Here is a 19526-nt window from a genome sequence, read left to right on the forward strand (position 1 = left end):
GGGAAGCCAGAGGGAGGAGACCTGCAGGCCGGGTACTTTGGGGGCCCCTCAGCCCCTCTACTGTTCCTGCCTGTCTCCATGAGGATTTCTACAGGAACAGGAGGTGGTGGGAAGAGGCGGCGCTGCAGATGCCGGGCCTCCACCTCCCTGGCCTGTGATCAGCCTGATTTATTGTCTCCTCAACAGGAAGTAAAGGTCATGGGGGCTCTGCGGGTCCTGGCTGGGTGGGGGTCCTGGGTCATGGGAGGTGGGCCTGGGACTCACAATTGGGGGGATGGCGGCCGCTCGCTGCTTCAGCTGCTTCAGGTCCAGCGGCTTCTGGGGCGAGGCGTTGGTCCTGGTGTCGCTGGTCGGGGTGAGGAGGCTGGGCCGTGGCGACAGGAGCCTGGTGGCAGGCGGGAGGGCAGGGGGGATGGGGAAACCAGTGTCAGGCCCACGGGCTCACAGGCTCTCCTGGCTCCTGCCTGGACGATGTGGCTGGGGGGACCACCAGAGGGAGGCGAACGTCCAGCGCCAGGGAGACCTGGGGTCGGGGTGGGGGCTCCTCCCTCCCTCCTCTGCTCCATGCAGGCCCCACAAGGGACCAAGACCCCTCCCACCCCAGCCCAGAGGATCAAATGCTCCCGAGATGGCCCAGGGCAAGGGAAGTCCCAGAGAAGCCCACACTCAGGGCCCGTTACCACGACTGGCCCTTGGGAAGCTGCTGGGAAACCCAAGAATCAACCTAATTAAGGCTTGGGAGGCTTAAGAGATTCAGGGAGATGACTCATCACCCAAGTATGAGAGGCTCAGGCCCCAGGGTAGGGGCCCGGGGTATGGTGCTGAGTTGGCCCTGCTTACTGGAGACGAGGACTGGGGCGCCCTCCCATTCAACCAGAATGCGTGGCTAACCGGAATCTCACCCGCATACCAGGCGGGTGCAAGCTCTGCGGGCACAGGGTCAGCATGTACACTGCCCGCCCTGCAGCCGTAAGTGGGGCTGAGCTGGGCCTGCAGGTGGCTTGTCCTCTAAAGCAAGGTCACGTCTGTCTGCTGACATGCAGAACAGGGCAGCAACCTGCTAAGGGTGCACGGTGTGTGTGTGTGTGTGTGTGTGTCTGCACACGGGTGCACGGAGGTGGGCAGGGGGCTAAAACATGGTGGGAAGCCAGGGCTGGGGTCACCCCAGGGAAGAGCTGCAGTGCCTTGGGCGCCTGGGGCAGAGGCTGCCGTGGGGCGTGGCTCCAGAGCTGCTCACGGATGTCCCCTCCTTGAGAGGTCTTCAGGGATTTCCAGGACACGACAGCCCTGGCCCGGTGCCATGCCACAAGCCCCGTTTGGTTCACCAGCTGGCATGAGGTCTCGAGGGCAGAAGCTCAGAGCCCCAGCCTTAGAGCCCCTCACCCCTGCACTGGGGCTGCCGGGTTCCTGCCCAGCTCTTGAGTCCTACCTGGGACCACCACTCGCTGAATACACAGCAGGCCTGGGGGAATCAAACAGTGTGCACGCACAAAGGCACTGGCCGTGGGCTGGATTCAGCCAGGAGGGAGAATCACAAGACAGGTCAGCGAAGCCTGAGGGTCCTGTGGGCACAGCCCCTAGTGTATGCCGTGACCACCCTGGCTGACGCCACGTGCAGACCATCGGCACAGCCCCTGCCTTCCAGGTAAGATCTGTGACAGCCAGGGTGCAGCTCACACCACCCAGAGCTGGCTGCCGGATCCAAGAGTGGATCACGCGCCTTCCAGCCGGCGGTGCAGGACAGACGTGTGACGTGCAGGCGATGGGCCCCCTGCTCCCTGCGGTGACGGGATCGCAACCCATGACGAGCCAGTCCCTCGGGTGCTGACCCCCTGCCCACATCTGCCACACGCTCAGCTGAGCAGAGACGGTCTCGGCGACACCCCCTGAGGCTGCCCATGGCATGCAAGTGGCGCCAGGCTCAGAGGTCAGACTGACTTCATGCTCAGCTGGGCTTCACCGTCCTCCTGACCAGCTCACCCTCCCTGCCGTCCTCACCTCTCTCGACCTCTCTGGATCCTGCTCAGGCTCCCAGGACCACCGGAGGCCTCTCCTCTGGTGGCTGCCCATCTTCACTCCCCTGGAGACCCAAACCCAGCCTCGTTTTGCCCTCTACCCTTGGGCCAAAGCACCCTGAACAGGTCTAAGAACTGATGCTCTCACTTGTCCTGTACCCCTCACTGTCGGCTCCAAATGTCACCAGCCCAGCCTTGCTCCCCTCCTCTTGCAACTAATTATCACTGTCCGCTTAAACCAACTTGTATTTGTAAACTTAAGAGTGAATACACTGCAGCCCTTCTGGAAAATGCTCTGGCATTTCCTCAGGAAGTGCATTAGAGTCATTATAGGGCCCAGCATTTGCACTGCTGGGCATACACTCGTGAGAATAGACACACACACACCCACACACCAACCGTTCATGAAAGATCATAGCAGCCACTATCTGCAAAAGGCAAAAGGTGGAAGCAAGCCCCACGTCCAAAACCAGGTGACATGGATAAACAAAATGTGGTATGTCCACACAGTGGAATATTACTCAGCCAAAAAGAATGACTCCAGGCTACAACTTGGATGAACCTCAGAAACATGATGCTGAGTGCAAGAAGCTGGTTGCAAAAGGCCATGTACTGCATGATTCCAATTACAAGAAATTCCCCCAAGAGGCAAATCTGTAGACATAGAAGATGAGTGGGTGCCAGGGGCTGGAGGGTGGGGGATAAGGACTGACTGCTAATGGCCTGGGGTTTCTTCTTGGGGTAGTTGACAATATTCTGGAATTAAACAGTGCTGATGATCACATAACTGTGAATGTACTAAAAATAAATCACTTCAATGGCTGAATTGCATGGCTGTGAATCATATCTCAGTAAAGCCATGAAATTAAAAGATGCTTACTCCTTGGAAGGAAAGTTATGACCAACCTAGATAGCATATTCAAAAGCAGAGACATTACTTTGCCAACAAAGGTCCATCTAGTCAAGGCTATGGTTTTTCCAGTGGTCACTGTGAAGAAAGCTGAGCGCTGAAGAATTGATGCTTTTGAACTGTGGTGTTGGAGAACTCTTGAGAATCCCTTGGACTGCAAGGAGATCCAACCAGTCCATTCTGAAGGAGATCAGCCCTGGGATTTCTTTGGAAGGAATGATGCTAAAGCTGAAACTCCAATACTTTGGCCACCTCTTGCAAAGAGTTGACTCACTGGAAAAGACTCTGATGCTGGGAGGGATTGGGGGCAGGAGGAGAAGGGGACGACAGAGGATGAGATGGCTGGATGGCATCACTGACTCGATGGACTTGATTGAGTCTGAGTGAACTCCGGGAGTTGGTGATGGACAGGGAGGCCTGGTGTGATGCAATTCATGGGGTTGCAAAGAGTTGGACACGACTGAGCGACTGAACTGAACTGAACTGAAAGCTGTTACAAGGAAAAGATAATGAATATACTCCTTGCTGGCCACAAAATCAAGGGTTTGATATATTAAGTATATTGTTTCAATGAACAATAAAGTAATAATGCTATACTATTATCTATTGTATAAAATATTTGAAAATGCAAATTTTAAAGTTAAAATATAAACTTTCATATCTATGTGAATATAATTTTATATGGACACAAAATATGCTTTTATGATACAAATAAAAAGCCAAGTGTCTGTGTCTCACTCTGATTGTCAACGAACCAGGGCCCTTGCCCTGTCCTGGTTTCCCGGTGGTTCCTTGTCCAGGCAGCGGGCAGGCAGATTGGAGGGAAGCAGGGATCACCCTCAAATGCCCTCAGCAGGCACCAGCTGGGGGTGTGCATGGAGGCCCAGACCCCTCTCTCTTGAGCCCCCCCAACCCTACCCAGGGAGGCAAGAGCTCAGTGGGGGCTGCAGCCATGGGCACAGTACTTCACAGCTGACAAGATGATAGTAGCCTGACCGCTCACTGTGAAGAGGGCAGCATCCAAGAGCAAGGGCCTGGATCCTGATCTTTAACAAGCCCGAGGGGCCTGAGCCTCCCCACCACCCCTGAGGGGCGGGAAGATGCCTGGCGCTCACGTGGCCCCCAAACTGCCTCATCCCACCTCCACAGCGGCAGGAGCCACCACCTCCAGGAGCTCTCCTCACAGTATCGCCCTCCCTCTGTTCTCTTTCCTTTGTTTTCTTGGAAGACAGGGCGTTTATTTTCCTCCCTAGAGACCGGGGCAGGGTAGGGGCTCTCGGAGCCTGGCACTGTGCACGTGACCTGGGCCGGGAGGGGCAGGGGCGGGGGCTGGGGAGAAGCTGGGTGGCAGGGGAAGCCGGCAACTTGGCTGAGAGCAGCTGGGGCCCTGCCCCCTAACGCTGAAGTTCAAGACTCCACGTCTCAGTTCAAATCCCACCACTGGCCAGATGACTTGACCAACTGTGCCTGACTCAGTTTCCTCATCTGTAAAATGGGTGTGAGAACAGTCGCTCCCTCCAGCGACTGTCCTGTGGGTAGGACACGGGAAGGCACAGGAAGCCGTGACAACAACGCCTAGTGCTGAGCAGCCTGGGCATCTTCTCATCCCTGGGATTTTCTTCCTGCCCCGGAAGACCAGGGCTGGGGAGGGAGCAGGGCCCCAGGGGACTCTGGGTCTGCAACAGTACGTCCCTTCTCTGCTGAGCCCCCTCCCCAAATTCCTCATTATCGCTGGGCTGGGATAATCCCCGGCTGCCAGGCTGGGGCTAGGAAAGCAGGATTGTGAAGATCCACAAAGGCATGGTCATGCTGGTTTCCCATGCCCCCAAGATAAAACCCCACTCCTCGCTTCAACCCCCGAGGCCCTGTGGGGCCAAGTAGAGCCAGGACCCTGCCCACCTCTGTGACCTCCTCTCGTGCCCTCTCCCCTTTCCCTCACTCGCTCCGCTCTCTGCCACAAGCCTCTTTGCCGTCTATCCAACACAAGCTCGTGAGGCCATAGGATCTTTGCATTGGCTGTTCTCTCTGCAGACTTTCCCTCCGTGTCTCATACTCTGTGTTTCCATCATCTTTCAATGTCACCTCCTCAGGCAGGTCTCCCTGACTGCCCCTCACACTCCCTCCATGACCAATCTCTCCCTCATCCGCTTATCACACGAGCATTCCCTTTATTCCATTGCTGTTCCAATTCCGTACTAATCACTCCCAGTGAAATGTAAGCTTCCTGGAGCCAGGACCTCATTTGTCGCTGCTCCCCTTGAGCCCAGGATGGTACCTGGCACACCCCAGTGCCTAGTTAATCATTTATGGAATAGAGAAATAAAGGAGAAATTGCTGTTACATTCTTTTGAAATTCCAGGGGCTCGGAAGTGCCTACATTCCAACCTCCTCGTGGAGTGAACTTTGGGGGCTCCTGAAGCAGTTCCAAAGGAAGGGAGTAACTCCTTTCATTGAGCATCTTACTGTGGGCTCGGAACTCCATTCTCCTCCCAAGCAGCCCGTAAGTGGGGATACCCACACCCATCTTATGGGTGAAAAAACTGAGGTCCAGCAAGGCCAAGGCACTTCTGAAGGCCCAGCCCTGTCAGAAAGTGCCCAGCACCGTCTCTGGGAAACGGAACAGGCGGGGGCAGGCAAGCTCAAGGCTCTGCAATCAAAGCCACTATCTCTGGCCGCTAGCCAAGAAAACTCCCAGGCGGAGCTGTCTAGCAGAAAGCAATGGAGAGTAAAAAGCAGGATATGATTTTCTCTCCCAAAGCCGTACGGGCACGGGCCAGAACGCAGTGCATCTTGTGTCTTGTCCAGGGACGCCCAGTGCACTGCGCTGAGACTGCCAGGCGGGAGGCAGGGCTGTGGGCAGGAGGCCAGGACCTGGGGTCGCCCACCGATCTCTCTGGGGCGGTGAGGGAGGTGGTGCTGGCTGCCAGGGCGCACTCTGACGCATCTCGCCTGCGTCCTCCGGCGCCCGCCTGGCCCTGTGCGGCCACGGCCGGGGCAGGAGGGAGGGGTGGCGGACTGCCAGCCAGGAAGAGGTCAGGGGGCTGGCCCGAGTCCAACCTCACCCTGAGGGTGGGGGACTGGCCTCGGTCACAGAGGGCGTGACAAACCAGGTGTCCTGACTCCCAGCCCAGGGCTCCTGGTCCCGAGGGACCAAAGGCTGGACGCTCAGGCAGGAAGAGTGGACAGGAGCCAGACCCAGCTGGGGGAGAGAAGGACACATCCCTGGGTGGGGCTGAGGTTGTGCGGGGAGAGGCTCAAAGTAGGCTGCGGGGCTTCAGGCCTGGCCCGAGAGGTCCAGGGGGAAGCTGTTGGGACCCAGGCCAACCTTCCAAGCTGTCCAGCCCAGGCAGGCCATCTGTACCCAAAACACAGACTCCAGGAGGCCGCTTATCAGCGTGGCTGTCCCATGAGCTCAACGCTCTTCCCGCTAAGAGCAGAAACGTGTGTTTCCATGACTCTGTCTCTGTGGCCAGCGGGAGTAGGGTGGGGAGCCGCCCACCCTAACCCCATTACCCAGGCACAAAGAGCGAGACTCTGGCCCAGGGCCTTCCCCAGCAGATCAGGCCACCGTGAACTCTTGTTTTCCGAGCTGCGCCCACTAGGCAGGAAACTTAGGACCTCCGGGCCCCCAGAAACCTGCTGGCCAGACTGCTGCTTATCCAAGAGCCATACAAGTGGGCTGAGGGTCCTGCCAGGGACCAGAGGTAGCTCACTGAACACGTGGGGACCCAGTGAGCTCTGACCAAGTCCGGTTTTCACATGAAACATTCTAGAATTTGCCATCTCCTCATGCCCCAAGGTGAATCACAGAGCAGAGGAAATGGCTCCCAGTGAACCGGTCAGATTTGAAAGTCAGATTTTCCTCTCTCGCGCGCTGCCCAGAAGTTTTCCGAGAGACGTGAAAGGAGCGAAAACAGACTGCACTGTTTTCAGTCAAAATAAAAATGACCGGCCCGCCTCACTAGAAAACAATTCCTTAAGCCGCCCAGATGCAAGCGGGCGTGGATCTCCGCAGCCCTGCCCTTTGCTGCCCACACTGGGCCCCGAGTGGGGCCTGCCAGCTTCCGCTCTGGCCAGGGTCTCGGGGACCCTCAGCGGGCAGAAGATGAACTGGCCAGGATCCCGGGCATCTGCCACTTGCCCCCATGTCCACCGCCACCAGCCTCACCAGGACATCCCCAAGGCTGCCTCACAAAGTGCATCCCTCTGCCACTCTGGCCCCCATTAAATCTACCCCCTCACACAGCTGGCAAGTTTCAGAACCTGAGACGCACCCCAAGTCTCAGGCATGAGCTGCGGAGGTCTCATTGTCCTGAGAACAAAATGCAGCCACCCACCCAGCCTGGAGGCCCTGCAAGGTGGGCTGGTCTGCTGAATCGTGCAGGCTCAGTCCCACCTCCGGCTTTTGCACTTGCTGGTTCCACCGTGTTGAGGGTAAAACTTTGTCTCTCCAAGTCTGTTCAAGTCCTAAGAGCCAAATACCTATGAATGTGAACTTCTCTGGAAATAGGCTGTTTGCAAATGTGATGCAATTAAGAGGAGGTCCTGAGGGTGGACCCTCATCCAAGGACTGACATCCTTACAGCAAAAGGGAAATGTGGGCACAGGGACACATGGAGAGCGTGTCATGGGACCACAAAGTGACGCATCTACAAGCTGAGGATGGCCGGCACCACCAGAGGCTGGAGGAGGCGGGAAGGAGCCTTCAGGGGGCGTGGCCCTGCCGATGCCACTCTGGGGTGGTCCTTGGTGGCGGCAGCTCTGGAAGCTAACCCATGCTGTCACCCTACTTCTCCCCACCCAGGCTCAGCTCAGAGGCCACCGCTAATGGGGGACCCACCCCATCAATGCTGCCCTGTCCCAACATCGGAATTCCTGCCAGACGGAGAACACTTAGTGGTGGCCCCCTCTCCCTCCAAGGGCAGGCGTGGAATCAGCCTCGTGTGCCGTTGCCTCGGTACACAGGTGATGCTCAGTAAGTGCTTACAGAATGAGACGACAAAGCCAGCGCGCTCACCTGTTCTTGTCGCCGCCCTCGGGCTCGTCCACCTCGTCGGCGCTGCAGGTGGCACTGGAGTCACTGTCCTGGGGGGCGCCTGAGCCCTTGGCTGCAGGGCCTTTGCCCCCAGAGCCGCTGGCCTCCTTCTTCTCCACCTTGAGTGCCCCCTCGGGCGCAGCCTCCACCGAGGCCTCCGGGCCCGCCTTCACCTTGTCGGGCCCCTCTCCGGCGGCCTCCTCCTCGCACTCACTCTTGACAGGCTCCACGGGGTGCGCTTCGCCCGGCTCCTCCGTCTTGGCCTTGCCCACGTCGGCCGCCAGCTCTGGGGCCACGGGGGGCTTCTGTTCCTCCCCCTCCTCGGTTGAGGGGGCGGCTGAGGCCTCTTCCTCCTTCTCCTCCTTGGGGACCACGGGAGGGGGCGTGGCGGGTGACTGGGGTGCTGGTGGGGGTGTGGGCGGACCGGTGGCTTCGGGGGCCGGGGCGGGCTCGGTGGGGGCCGGGGTGTCCTCGGGCGGCGGGGTGGGCGGCTCGGGAGGTGGTGCATCCGTGCCCGGGGCGGGCGGGGGCTTGGGCCCGTTCTGCCCCGTGTCCTTGGCGGCCTCGGTGCGGGGTGAGGGGACGCTCTCGGTGTCGGAGCTGTTGTTGACGGCAGCTGCGGGGAGAAAGCAAAGATGGGGTGAGTGGTGTCAGGGGGCGCTCAGGCTCGAGACAGGCAGGGCCCTGCCCATGCTCCTCTCACCACCCGATGACCCTGACTGTGCAGCCTGGTTCTGGGTAGTTCAGGGGGCTGCAGTCCCATCCCTGGACACCAAACAGCTCCGAGGCTCCTACACGCCTGAGCAGCCCGCCTGGCCCCTCCCAGACCTCTGTCCTCCTCTCCACCTGCTGACCCTGGAGGAGCCCAGGACCTGTTAACTTCCGATCCCCGGAGTGGCTGGGTGGGTGGCCAGCACCCTATGGAGCCAGGCCAGGGGCAGCCAGGGGTGCAGGCTTTCGTTCTGGGGTCTCCTTGTTCTCATCGGAGCTGCAGCCCTGGCTCTGCCCCTGCTGTCACAGTGACCTCCTGGCCTCGCTTTCCCCATCTGTAGAGTGGGGAGAACAGTTCCCACCTCACAGGGGTTGCGGCACACAGGGTGACACCTGCTAACTGTCCGCTGTTGTGTCATCACTGTCGTCCTCATATAACGCGGCCAGTGAACCTGGAGGAGCTCACGGGGAGAGGGTCCACACCAACTACAGCCCCTGGCCACTGTCCACAGGGCTGGTATGCAGCAGGTGCACAGGAAGTGCTGATCGAATGACAGTGTGCACAGATGAAGGGAAAGGGGACCTCAGCTCCAGACCTGGCTCCTTAGCCTCAACCACGACTCCTCTCGCTTCTTTGGGTTTCAATTTTCCTCACTTTCTACAAAATGGGGACATTTGAAACCTCCCTCCCCCACACTTGCTGTAGGAGAAACATAAGTGGGTAAGAGTCACAGGTGGACACACTAGTAAGAGATCAACAGAACAGTCAAGTTGAGTGCACTGATCTGCAGGTGTGAGCCAGGGAACAGCATGGGGAACAGACACTGCACTGAGGAGGGGGAACAGAGACGGTGGTGGCACCAGCAGTGGGGCTCACAGGCAGAGGTGTGCTCACAGAGGTGGAGCCCCTCATAGACAACAGGGAACCTGGGGGTGCCCCCCACCCCGGCCTGGCCCTACCCCCACCCCACCCCCCAAGGCCAGCTGGCCACATTCATACCTGGGCCACTGCATTCCCCTCTGGGGACCTCGTTCCCAGAGGCGTGTAAGGCTGGAAGGAAGTGAGAGAAGGGTTAGAAGCGAGGTGGTATGAGCAGCAGGTGGGGAGGGAGGAGAATTTGGGGCCAGGCAGGCAGGGAGGACCTACAACCCTGTCCCAAAAGCCCACAGCCCAGAACACTCCTAGGTGTCCTTGGACAAGTCACTGGCCTTCTCTGGTTCCCGGCTCCAGGGTCCTAGGGGTGGGGTGCTGGCCTCAGAGCGGGGCAGGGCTGGAGGGAGAGGCCTGTGAGGCTACCCGGCCCTGTCTCACCCCTCAGACGTGGAGCCAGGCCAGCAGGGGCTGCCAGTGCCCTGCAAAAACACTTCTTTCAGGCTTTACTGCCTCCAGACTCCCACCTCTCCTGTCTCTTGCCTTCCTTCAAGGCCCAGAGCAAAGGCTGCTCCTCCCAGAAATGACCATCCCAACAACAGCAACACAGGCTTGCTCTGTGGGTGTTGGGCTCTGGGCAAAGTGCTTCACACACATAACTCACTCTCAATAACCTCTAAGTTAGAGATCATCATCACCACTCTGCTTTGCAGATGCAGAAACAGAGAGGTTGAGTCGCCTGTCCCAGGCCACACTGCATGGGGGCAGGACAGGGTTGACCCCAGCATCCTGTATCCCTCACCACGGGGTTCCTGACCCTGTCTTCTGACTCCGGCAATGTCACTCCCTCTTTTCACATTGTCAGACCACAGGACGAAGGGGGCCAGCACTGAGGTCCTCTGGACAAATGGCTTAGCCCCAGAGTCTGTGTTCATCTACAAAATAAGTGGTTTATGCCTGGCTCTCTCCCTTACCCAGCAGCTTATCTCTGTCAGGGATTCTCAGGTATAAGCGTGCCTGAGGGTCGTGAAGACTCAGACGGCTGGGCCTACTACCGAAACATTTCTCACTCAGTCGGTCCAGGTGGGGCCCAAGAATCAGTATTTCTGACAAGCTTAAATCCTGGTCCCAAACAGGCCAACTGGCTTCCTTGGATAACTTCCTGTGTCTCAGAGTCCTTGTCTATTAAATGGGGTGACGACAGCACCCGTTGAGCTGCTGTGATGATTAAAGGGAATAATTCACGGCTGATGCTCTTATTACAACCACAGTCTTTACTGGAGAAACTACAAGGTGAAATGGACCACTCCTCCCTCCCCTGGACTCATCTCCAGCCTGGATACAAGGCCCTTGCTGCCTACCCACTGGAGGGGTCTGTGGTGCTACTGGGATATTCTAGATGGTTCCATCGGAGAGACCTCAGGCTCTAACCTGGGACCTACCTCCCCTCCCCTATCCTGGTCACAAGGGACAGGTTTACACAGCAAACGCCAATCGGACTGGCAGATTCCAAGTCTACCAGCTATGTGACACCCTATGTGAGTAATTCTCCTCTCCCTCCCCACATGAGGCCTCGGTTTCCTCATCTGTAAGATGGGACTGTCACCTGGTACCTTGGGCAGACTCTTCTCAACTGCCTCCCTTGATGTGCTCAGGGCTGCCAGGTGGTCACAGAAGCCCTGGGTTCAGCAGACCAGCCAAGAATGCCCATCTCCCATCCTTGATGGGGCGTGTGAACCATACAGGGGACAGGGAACTCACTACCTCAAAATTCTCTAACTGGGCAACATCTGTTCTGCTTTTAATGCTGAGCCAAAGTCTGGCTTCCTTTAACTTTCCCACCAAGCCTGCATCCTGCCCACACACAGCCGGGAGGATATTTAAAGAGGAGAGTGGGTTCCTGCTCCCCAGGTTCCCTTTTCCTGGTTACAGACCCAGGACTCAGAATTCAAGGACCTGAGGGATTTGGAGCCTTCCATCAGAAACTGGTCAGGCCTCTAGCCAACCTGGCCTGGAGAGACCCAGTGCTGGTGAGGAGGCCAGACTCAGCACCCCAGGTCACCCCCAAAGTAAGACAACACCAACCAAATGGGCCAATTCTTCATTTTCAACCTGGAAGTAGGATTCAGGCTGGTGAATGCACTGCAGGCTGGCGTAACTTGGATTTATTTGCATGTCTTGCTTACAGAGCGGGGGTGATTCACACCTTCCTTGCAAATGCTGGCAGAAGTTTGGGAGTTTAAACGCAGGGGCAAGCAGACAAGAGCGACAGGAGGGGAACCTGGCAGGAGATGGGACAGGAGGAGAGGTGGGGCCCTTCACTAAGAACCTGAGGCCCCGCGGGGGAGTTCAGGCCGGCAGGATGGCAGAAGGAGAAGCAGACACATTTAATGAAGCGGGGGGCGGGGGCCTTCAGGGGTGTTGTGTGGGGGGTCTTCAGGGTTGTCATGCCTTGAGGGACTGGTGTAGAACAAGTAAAAGGGAGAGGACTGGGGGCCAAAGGCAGAGTAATCAGTGACCAAGGATGCAAGCCTGCCCTCGGGCAGCCTGGTGTGACTTCCACATCTATAAATGCTATTTGCATAGTGGAGCCGGGTGTTACATGGGGGCCAGGCTCCGAAGTTGAGTGACCATCTTGTGCAGTCGAAATCCTCCTTTTGAGAAGCGGGCAGAACTGAGAGCAAAATTTAAATATTAATTCTCACTCTCTCTTTGGCAGCCCTCACCAGGTGGCAGAATTCATCTAAGATCCAGGCCGACGACGCAATTCTGGGGTGCCTGGTGCAACTGCCCCCAGCCTCAGCGCCCCCAGGCAGAAAGCTGGGGGCTGTGCAGTTTATCATTCAAATTCAGACACTTGGGAGCAAAATGAAGCATAATTACATAACTTTTGAATACTTATCTACCAACGGTATTCGTTCTGCTTACATTGCTCAAGTTGTAAAATAATGTATATTAGTCGCTCAGTCTTGTCCTGACTCTGTACAACCCCATGGACTGTAGCCCACCAGACTCCTCTGTCCATGGGATTCTCCAGGCAAGAATACTGGAGTCTAAAATAATGGTTCAGGTCAGAAAACTATTTTTATGGACTTCTCTGGTGGTCCAGTGGTTAAGACTCCACGCTTCTACTGCAAGGGGCACAAGTCTGATTCCTGGTTGAAGAGCTAAGATCCCGCATGCTATGTAGTGTGGTCAAAAAAAAAAAAAAAACTATTTTCAAAAATAAACAATTTTTTCCCCTAAAATGTGATACCAGATATGCTGGCAAGATAATAGGTGTCACCAGAACTGGATATGTCCTGGATGTGTAGGGTCACCAAGCACAAGATTGAACTCACAGGGAGCAGGAGTATAGAATGAACAAGTGTCCTGTGACTGCAGAGAGGCAGATTACCGTGATTATTGTTCCCACTGTCACCACCATCGTCACCACCACCACCATTGTCACCATCACCACCATCGTCACCGTCACCACCACCGTCACCATCACCACCATGATCATCACCACCATCGTCACTAGCACCATCACCACCATCACCACTACCACCATCATAACCATCACCACCACCACCACCATCGTCACTATCACCATCACCATCATGATCGTCACCACCACCACCGTCACCATCACTACCATCGTCACCACCACCATGATCACCACCATCATCACCATCGTCACCATCACCATCGTCACCATGATCATCACCACCATTGTCACTATCACCATCACCATCACTGTCACCATCACCACCACCGTCACCATCACCACCACCACCGTCACCTTCACTACCATCATCACCATCACCACCATCGTCACCATCACTACCATCTTCACCACCACCATGATCACCACCATCGTCACCATCACCACCATCACCACCATGATCACCACCACCATTGTCACTAAAACCATAATCATAGTCACCGTCACTACCATTGTCACCATCACCACCACCGTCACCATCACCATCACCACTACCATCGTCACCATCACCACCATGATCATCACCACCATTGTCACTAAAACCATAACCATCGTCACCGTCACTACCATTGTCACCATCACCACCACCGTCACCATCACCACTACCATCGTCACCATCACCACCATCGTCACCATCACCACCATCATCACCACCATGATCGTCACCATCACGATCGCCCTCTCCCCTTGGGGCAGTCCAGGCCCCTTCTCAGCAGGACCCAGGCATTTCTGGAAGAGGCCAGCTCCCACGGCCCACCCTCACCTTCCGCCTCCTCCGCCATCTCCTCTTCATTTCCGCTCACGCCCGACGCCTCCATCTCCTCGTCCTCCACTACGGGTGGGAAGGCGGCCTCCTCACTGGCAGCGGCCGGGGCTTTCTTCTTCTTCCTCCGTGCATTCCTCTCCTTCTCCTAGGGCACAGGGATAGCGGCAGGTCAGGGTCAGCACCAGGGCCAGGACCTGGGCTGCCAGCCCAGGGACTCCCAGAGCCAGAAGCCTGCCATAGCTGCTAGGGACAGTGATCCCGGCCACTGTCCCAAGGGCACTCTTCCCCGCTTGCGCCCCAGTTGCACGGCCAGACATGCCAGTGGTTATTTTTACCCACAGCTTCATTCTTCCGTCGTGTCCCAGATACACCAGGGCGCAGCGTGGCCTAGGGGCTGCCCCGACATCCTTCCGGAACGGGTGAGGAAGGGCTGCCTCTGCCTGGAGGCCCCCTAGGACTGCTCCAGCCCTGCTGGCTGTCCAAGCCAGAGCGACGACCACACTCCCTGGAGGGCACACTGCCAGGTGGTGCAGTCAGTACACTGGAGACAATGAATGAAAGAAGCATGCCCTTGCGGCACCACCTGCCCCCAGGCTAGCTTGGGTGGCGTGTCATTTCACCCCACTGGTCTTTATAGTACACCAGGGGACAAGAAAGCACAACGAATGATGTAGTCAGGGTCTCTGCCCCTCCACAGGCCAGCTAGTCAGGGAGACAGCAATCGACACATCAATTAAAAAGAAGACTCAGAGGTAGAAGAACGGCAGCCCATGGGGACAGACAGGGTGGGGCGAGACTGCAGGGGGGTGGGGCTCAGGAAAGACTTCTCGGAAGAGGTGACATCTGAGCTGAGTCCTGAGAAGAAGCTGGCCAGACAAGGCTCTGGACGAGAGTGGCCCAGGTGGAAGGAACTGCAAGTACAGAGGCTGGAGGTGGAACCAGCAGGGTGGTTCGAGGAACAGAAAGAAGGCCCTTGGTCGCCAGCCTTTCACTTCCCTCCACACCTCCCTGCCCCCGTCTGGTCCCCAGAAGCCCTGCTCCCCACTCTGGGAGCCAGGGGCTCACCCCCAGCCTGGGCACAAATCCTCCTTGACAGCTCCCATCTTTGCACCTCACTGTGCCAGGTGCCCCAGGAGGATGTCTCTTTACCCCCAGGCTGAGCCAGGCAGAGGTTCAGAAAGCGTTTGTTGATTGACTTACTGAGTGACTAAATGGGCAGCATCGGGGGCCTGAACACACAGCTGGCAGAGTCAGGGCACGTGTGGAGGCAGCGTGTGCTGGGGATCCGAAGTCACCAGGGACTCCTAGGGGGGTGGACTGGCCCCTAAGAGGGGACCCACCCGAATACCGCCAGTGTGATGGGAGGGGCCGCAGCCTGAACCCTTTGGGTTCCCAAGGAAGGAGATGGAACCTAAATGCTCCTCGACGTGTCAACAGCTCCCAGCAAAGCCTCTTACCCTGGATTGACTAGGTTCCTCCCAGAATAAACGTCCCTGGTGGCTCAGAGGTTAAAGCATCTGCCTCCAATGCGGGAGACCTGGGTTCGATCCCTGGGTCGGGAAGATCCCTTGGAGAAAGGCATGGCAACCCACTCCAGTATTCTTGCCTGGAGAATTCCATGGACAGAGGAGCCCCATAGGCTACAGTCCAAGGGGTCGAAAAGAGCCAGACACAACTGAGCGACTTCACTTTCACTTTCACTTTGAACCCTAGAATGGAACCTTACTTAGAAATGAGCTCTTTGCATATGTAATTATGTGAGATGAGGTCTTATTAGGTGAGAAAAAGAAGAAAGAAGAAGGTTGCTCAGTCGTATCCGACTCTTTGCAACCCCATGGACTATACAGTCCATGGAATTCTCCAGGCCAGAATACTGGAGTGGGTAGCCATTTCTTTCTCCAGCGCATCTTCCCAACCCAGGGATCAAACCCCAGGTCTCCTGGATTGCAGCCGGATTCTTTACCAACTGAGCTATTAGGGAAGCCTGGAGAATCCCAGGGACGGGGGAGCCTGGTGGGCTGCTGTCTATGGGGTTGCACAGAGTCGGACACGACTGAAGTGACTTAGCAGCAGCAGCAGCAGTAACTGAGCTATGAGGAAGGACCCTAAATCCAATATGACTGGTGTCCTTAGAAGAAGAGAGAATCTCGGACATAGAAGCACCCAGAGCCGCCAGCTGAGGAATGTTTGGGATTGTGGGCTGGCCCCATAAGCTGGGATAGCAGGGGGGCCTCCCCTGGAGCCTTCAGAACGAGCAGAACCCTGCCGACACCTGGATTTCAGACTTCTAGCCTCTAGGATTGCAAGATAGCAAGTTTCTGTACCAGTCTGCGGTACGCTATTACAGGGAAAAGGGCACTAATGCACCTCCCCTCTGCCAGTTCCCAGCCCCATGCAGCCCAACTCACTCTCGGACAAATGCCGCATCAACTCCAGGTGCCAGCAGGCCCTGCCCAGCCTGGCCCCTTACCATGCAGGGCCGCGAGCAGGCCTCAGGGGTCCCCAAGCCCCAGCCCCTGCCCAGGAGTCAGATCACTTCCTGTCCTGTCTCCTTCCTGAGCAAACGGGGCTCCTCGGAGTGCAGCCACTCAGAGTATAGGGAGGAAGAGGGAAAAGTCCGTTTGCCCGTTAGTCACGGTTTCCGTCACCAGCACTCGGCCAGGGCTGCAGCCCCACCCTGCCAAACGTCCACCGGGCTCCTGGGCACGCCCAGCTCCACCGCCATCTGCCCGCCTCCAGGGGCTGGTGCAGCCCAGCCCCAAATCCTGAGCTTCTCCCGGGAAGGTCCCCCAGCTAGAGCTTGCGAGGACACGAGAAAGTTGTGTGGCATGTGGGTTCTGTGGGTGCGGCTGAGGGTTCCCTTCTTCCCCAATCTATTTTTAGCAGACAGGGACCCACTTGAGTGTTTGGGGCTGGGTGATCAGCTGCCCGGGGGGCTGGGTCAGGGGTAACACTTGGAGCCTCACAGGGAACAGGGGCTTCCTGTGGGCTAGGCAGGGAGGCACCTCCTGGGGAAACCGAGGTCCCTTGGACCCACAGCCCAGGCCATGTCGTCCCAAGCCGAGTGAGTATGATGTCTAGACTGGAATTTCCCCAACACCGGGTCTGAGACGCTGGTGGACTTTGTGTCCCAGCAATCATACCAAATCCTTCCACACGCGGCCCCAAACCCTGGAATTGAGAGTTGTGTATGGAACAGGAGATGCTGGCGATACTAGTGTTAGTGACTACAGCTGATGTTTATTAAGCACCTACTGTGTGCCAGGCCTTCTCTACTTACAAATTTCCTGGCTCTGCACATCTACTCTGCAAGTCACAGAATTCTGCTCCCTGCTTTAAACTCTCCAGCCATTCCCGAGAACCCACAATATAAAAACTCAAGTCCTCCCCACTCCATACAGTCCAGTGTAATTTAGATCTAGACCCCACTCAGCTCTCTAACTGGTTTACCTTCCAGGTCTTCTACAAACACTGCCCTTCTTATGCAGATGTGCTCACAATGCCCTGGCCACAGGACCTTTGCACTGGTCATTCTTCTGGCTGAACATCCTTCTCCCAGACACCCACAATGCCCACCTCCATCAGGGTTTTACTCGTACATCACCTCCCCAGAGAGGTCTTCCCTGATTACTCCATCAAAATGAGCTAATCTCACTCCCCATCAATCACTTTCTACTACTATCCCTCATCATAACATCTTCAGATCACAATCAGAAATCATCTGTGTGTTAACGCTAATTTGTCTTTCCAGCTAGAACTAACCTCTCGAGGGCTGGTACCTTTGTTCTCAGCTGAATTCCCAGCACACCTAGAACAGAGCCTGGCGCAGAATAGGCACTCTGTAACTACTTCTTTAGATACACGAAACTGATAGACAAAGCCACTAGCTCAGAGAGGCAAAGACACCTGCCCAAGATCGCACAGCTCACGGGGTCGAGAAGTTCAGACTTCACTGCAGGTCAGGTTCAAGCACTTCCCTGCCTGACCATCTCTCTCTATTCAGGCCTGGGCAGCTTCAGATGGAAGAGGCAACAGAGGAAAACAAGGCGAGGCGGGGGATGGGTTGAGACAGACAGAGACGGAGAGACACGGAAGCTGAGCCCCAGGGCCTGGATTCACAGATGGGAGGAAAGGGTAACCTTCGGCCATTAGCAGGGGGAGGGAAAACCTCGGAGAAGTCACCAGTGCCAGATGTTACATAACTCTGGGACGTGTTCCGCCTGCCCACCCGACCCTGCTTCCTGCTGACGTTGTCGGTGGCCACACTCAGGCAAGGTCTGGCGCAAGGCAGGAGGGGACACCCCCTGACCCCCTGCTTCCCCTACTGCTTCCTCCGTTGGCGGAGGGTGACATGTCTTCCTGAGCTCCAGACAGGGTCTGGCCGGCAGCCAGAGGTGGCTGCCCCTGCCTCAGGAATCATAAGGACCTGTCTCCCTCCCGGGATGTGCAGGGTGCGGGGCAGCATCTTGTGAGGCCTGGCTGCACTCTCCAGTGACGCGGAACTCACCCCTGCATGCCGGGTGGCCACTGTCAGGATGGATGGACCCAGGGCTGATGGGGCCCCACATCCCTCAGTGTACTTTCTCCGCAGCCTTCGACATAAGTCCACTCCCTCGAAGTCAGCAGGGAAAGAGAGCCAACCCCACTCTCCCAAACAGCCCTTTCTCATCCACAAGTGACTGGCCAGGTTCACCCATCTGCTGGCCTCAGAACATGGCCTGCTGGCCCCCACCTTCTGGGCCACTGCTTCCCACCAAGACCACCTCTGCTGAGTTCCGTGGGAGTCCTGGAACACAGGGAGGGGTCCAGAAAGGGAAGCCGGGTGCCTACAGATGTGAGTTCAAACCCTCTCTGTGGCCTTACCAGGCCCCTCTCCCATCTGACCTCAGCATCTTCACCTGAGGATGGGGTCAAGGTGACAACCTCAGGGGTCTGGGGAGGGGCCCAAGATGGTGCTCAGGGTCCCCCTGCTGCTCACACCCCCTCCTCCTCCTCAGCCTACCAGTGATGCCGCCTGTCCTCCAGCAAGTTCAGGGTCTGGGGACAAGGAGGACAACCGTCTCTATCAACTTTGGCTGCGCTTTGCTGGAACCCGCACAATCTACCTCAAGCCCAGCCCCCACCGGGTGGCCTCTCAGCTCACAAACCTTCAATGATTCCCAGTGTCCATTAAAGAAAGACTCAGTTCCTCAGCCCAGCAGGAAACCCCACCCACATGTATATGGATGGCACCTGCCATTTCTTCCGTGGCACATAGTAGGCACTCAGTAAAGCCATGCCGAGCGTGCAAGGGGGGTGAGGTCCGATACTTATTAAGCATTGATCAAGGACCACGCCTGGCCCTTTACAAGTAGGAAAGCCTCTGCAGCTCACAGCAACCCCACGAGGCAGGCCGGTCTTACCTCCTTTAAAGCGAGGCTGAGTGCCACGGGCACCACCAGTCAGGAGGCAGCAGAGCTCTGTGTGCCCTTTAGCCCAGGGCCCCACTCTGTACCATCTGGCTAGGCTGCCTCTGGATGAGTGAATGAATGAATGAACCAATCGATTAATGAACCAATTCCTCAGGCAATCCAGGAGTGGACATACTCTACACCCAATCAACAACCAAGAGAGATGCGACACCCCATCTCTCAGTGCACTTTCTCTGCAGCCTTCAATGTAAGTCCACTCCTTCGCAGTCAGCAGGGAAGGAGTGCATTTACATTGTCCAGTCATCCAAGCCACCAGGCAC

At 56.8% G+C, this 19526-nt stretch overlaps 1 protein-coding gene across 13 annotated transcripts in view; it reads right to left on the bottom strand.

The window, feature by feature from the left end:
• The window catches only part of NCOR2 (nuclear receptor corepressor 2), a 236523-nt gene that overhangs the window by 37306 nt on the left and 179691 nt on the right, over window positions 1-19526 (bottom strand). For 11 of the 13 annotated variants that reach the window (XM_070386321.1, XM_070386316.1, XM_070386325.1 and 8 more), the window contains 4 exons: window positions 13793-13940; window positions 9672-9722; window positions 7943-8576; window positions 265-385 (listed from right to left, as the gene is read on the bottom strand). In XM_070386321.1, coding sequence (XP_070242422.1) covers window positions 265-385; window positions 7943-8576; window positions 9672-9722; window positions 13793-13940 — 954 coding nt within the window. The remainder of the gene's footprint in view (window positions 1-264; window positions 386-7942; window positions 8577-9671; window positions 9723-13792; window positions 13941-19526) is intronic. The other 2 variants (XM_070386322.1, XM_070386324.1) reach the window with 1 other exon arrangement.

The sequence above is a fragment of the Bos mutus genome, chromosome 17, assembly GCF_027580195.1.
Source record: "Bos mutus isolate GX-2022 chromosome 17, NWIPB_WYAK_1.1, whole genome shotgun sequence".
Lineage (NCBI taxonomy): Eukaryota > Metazoa > Chordata > Mammalia > Artiodactyla > Bovidae > Bos > Bos mutus.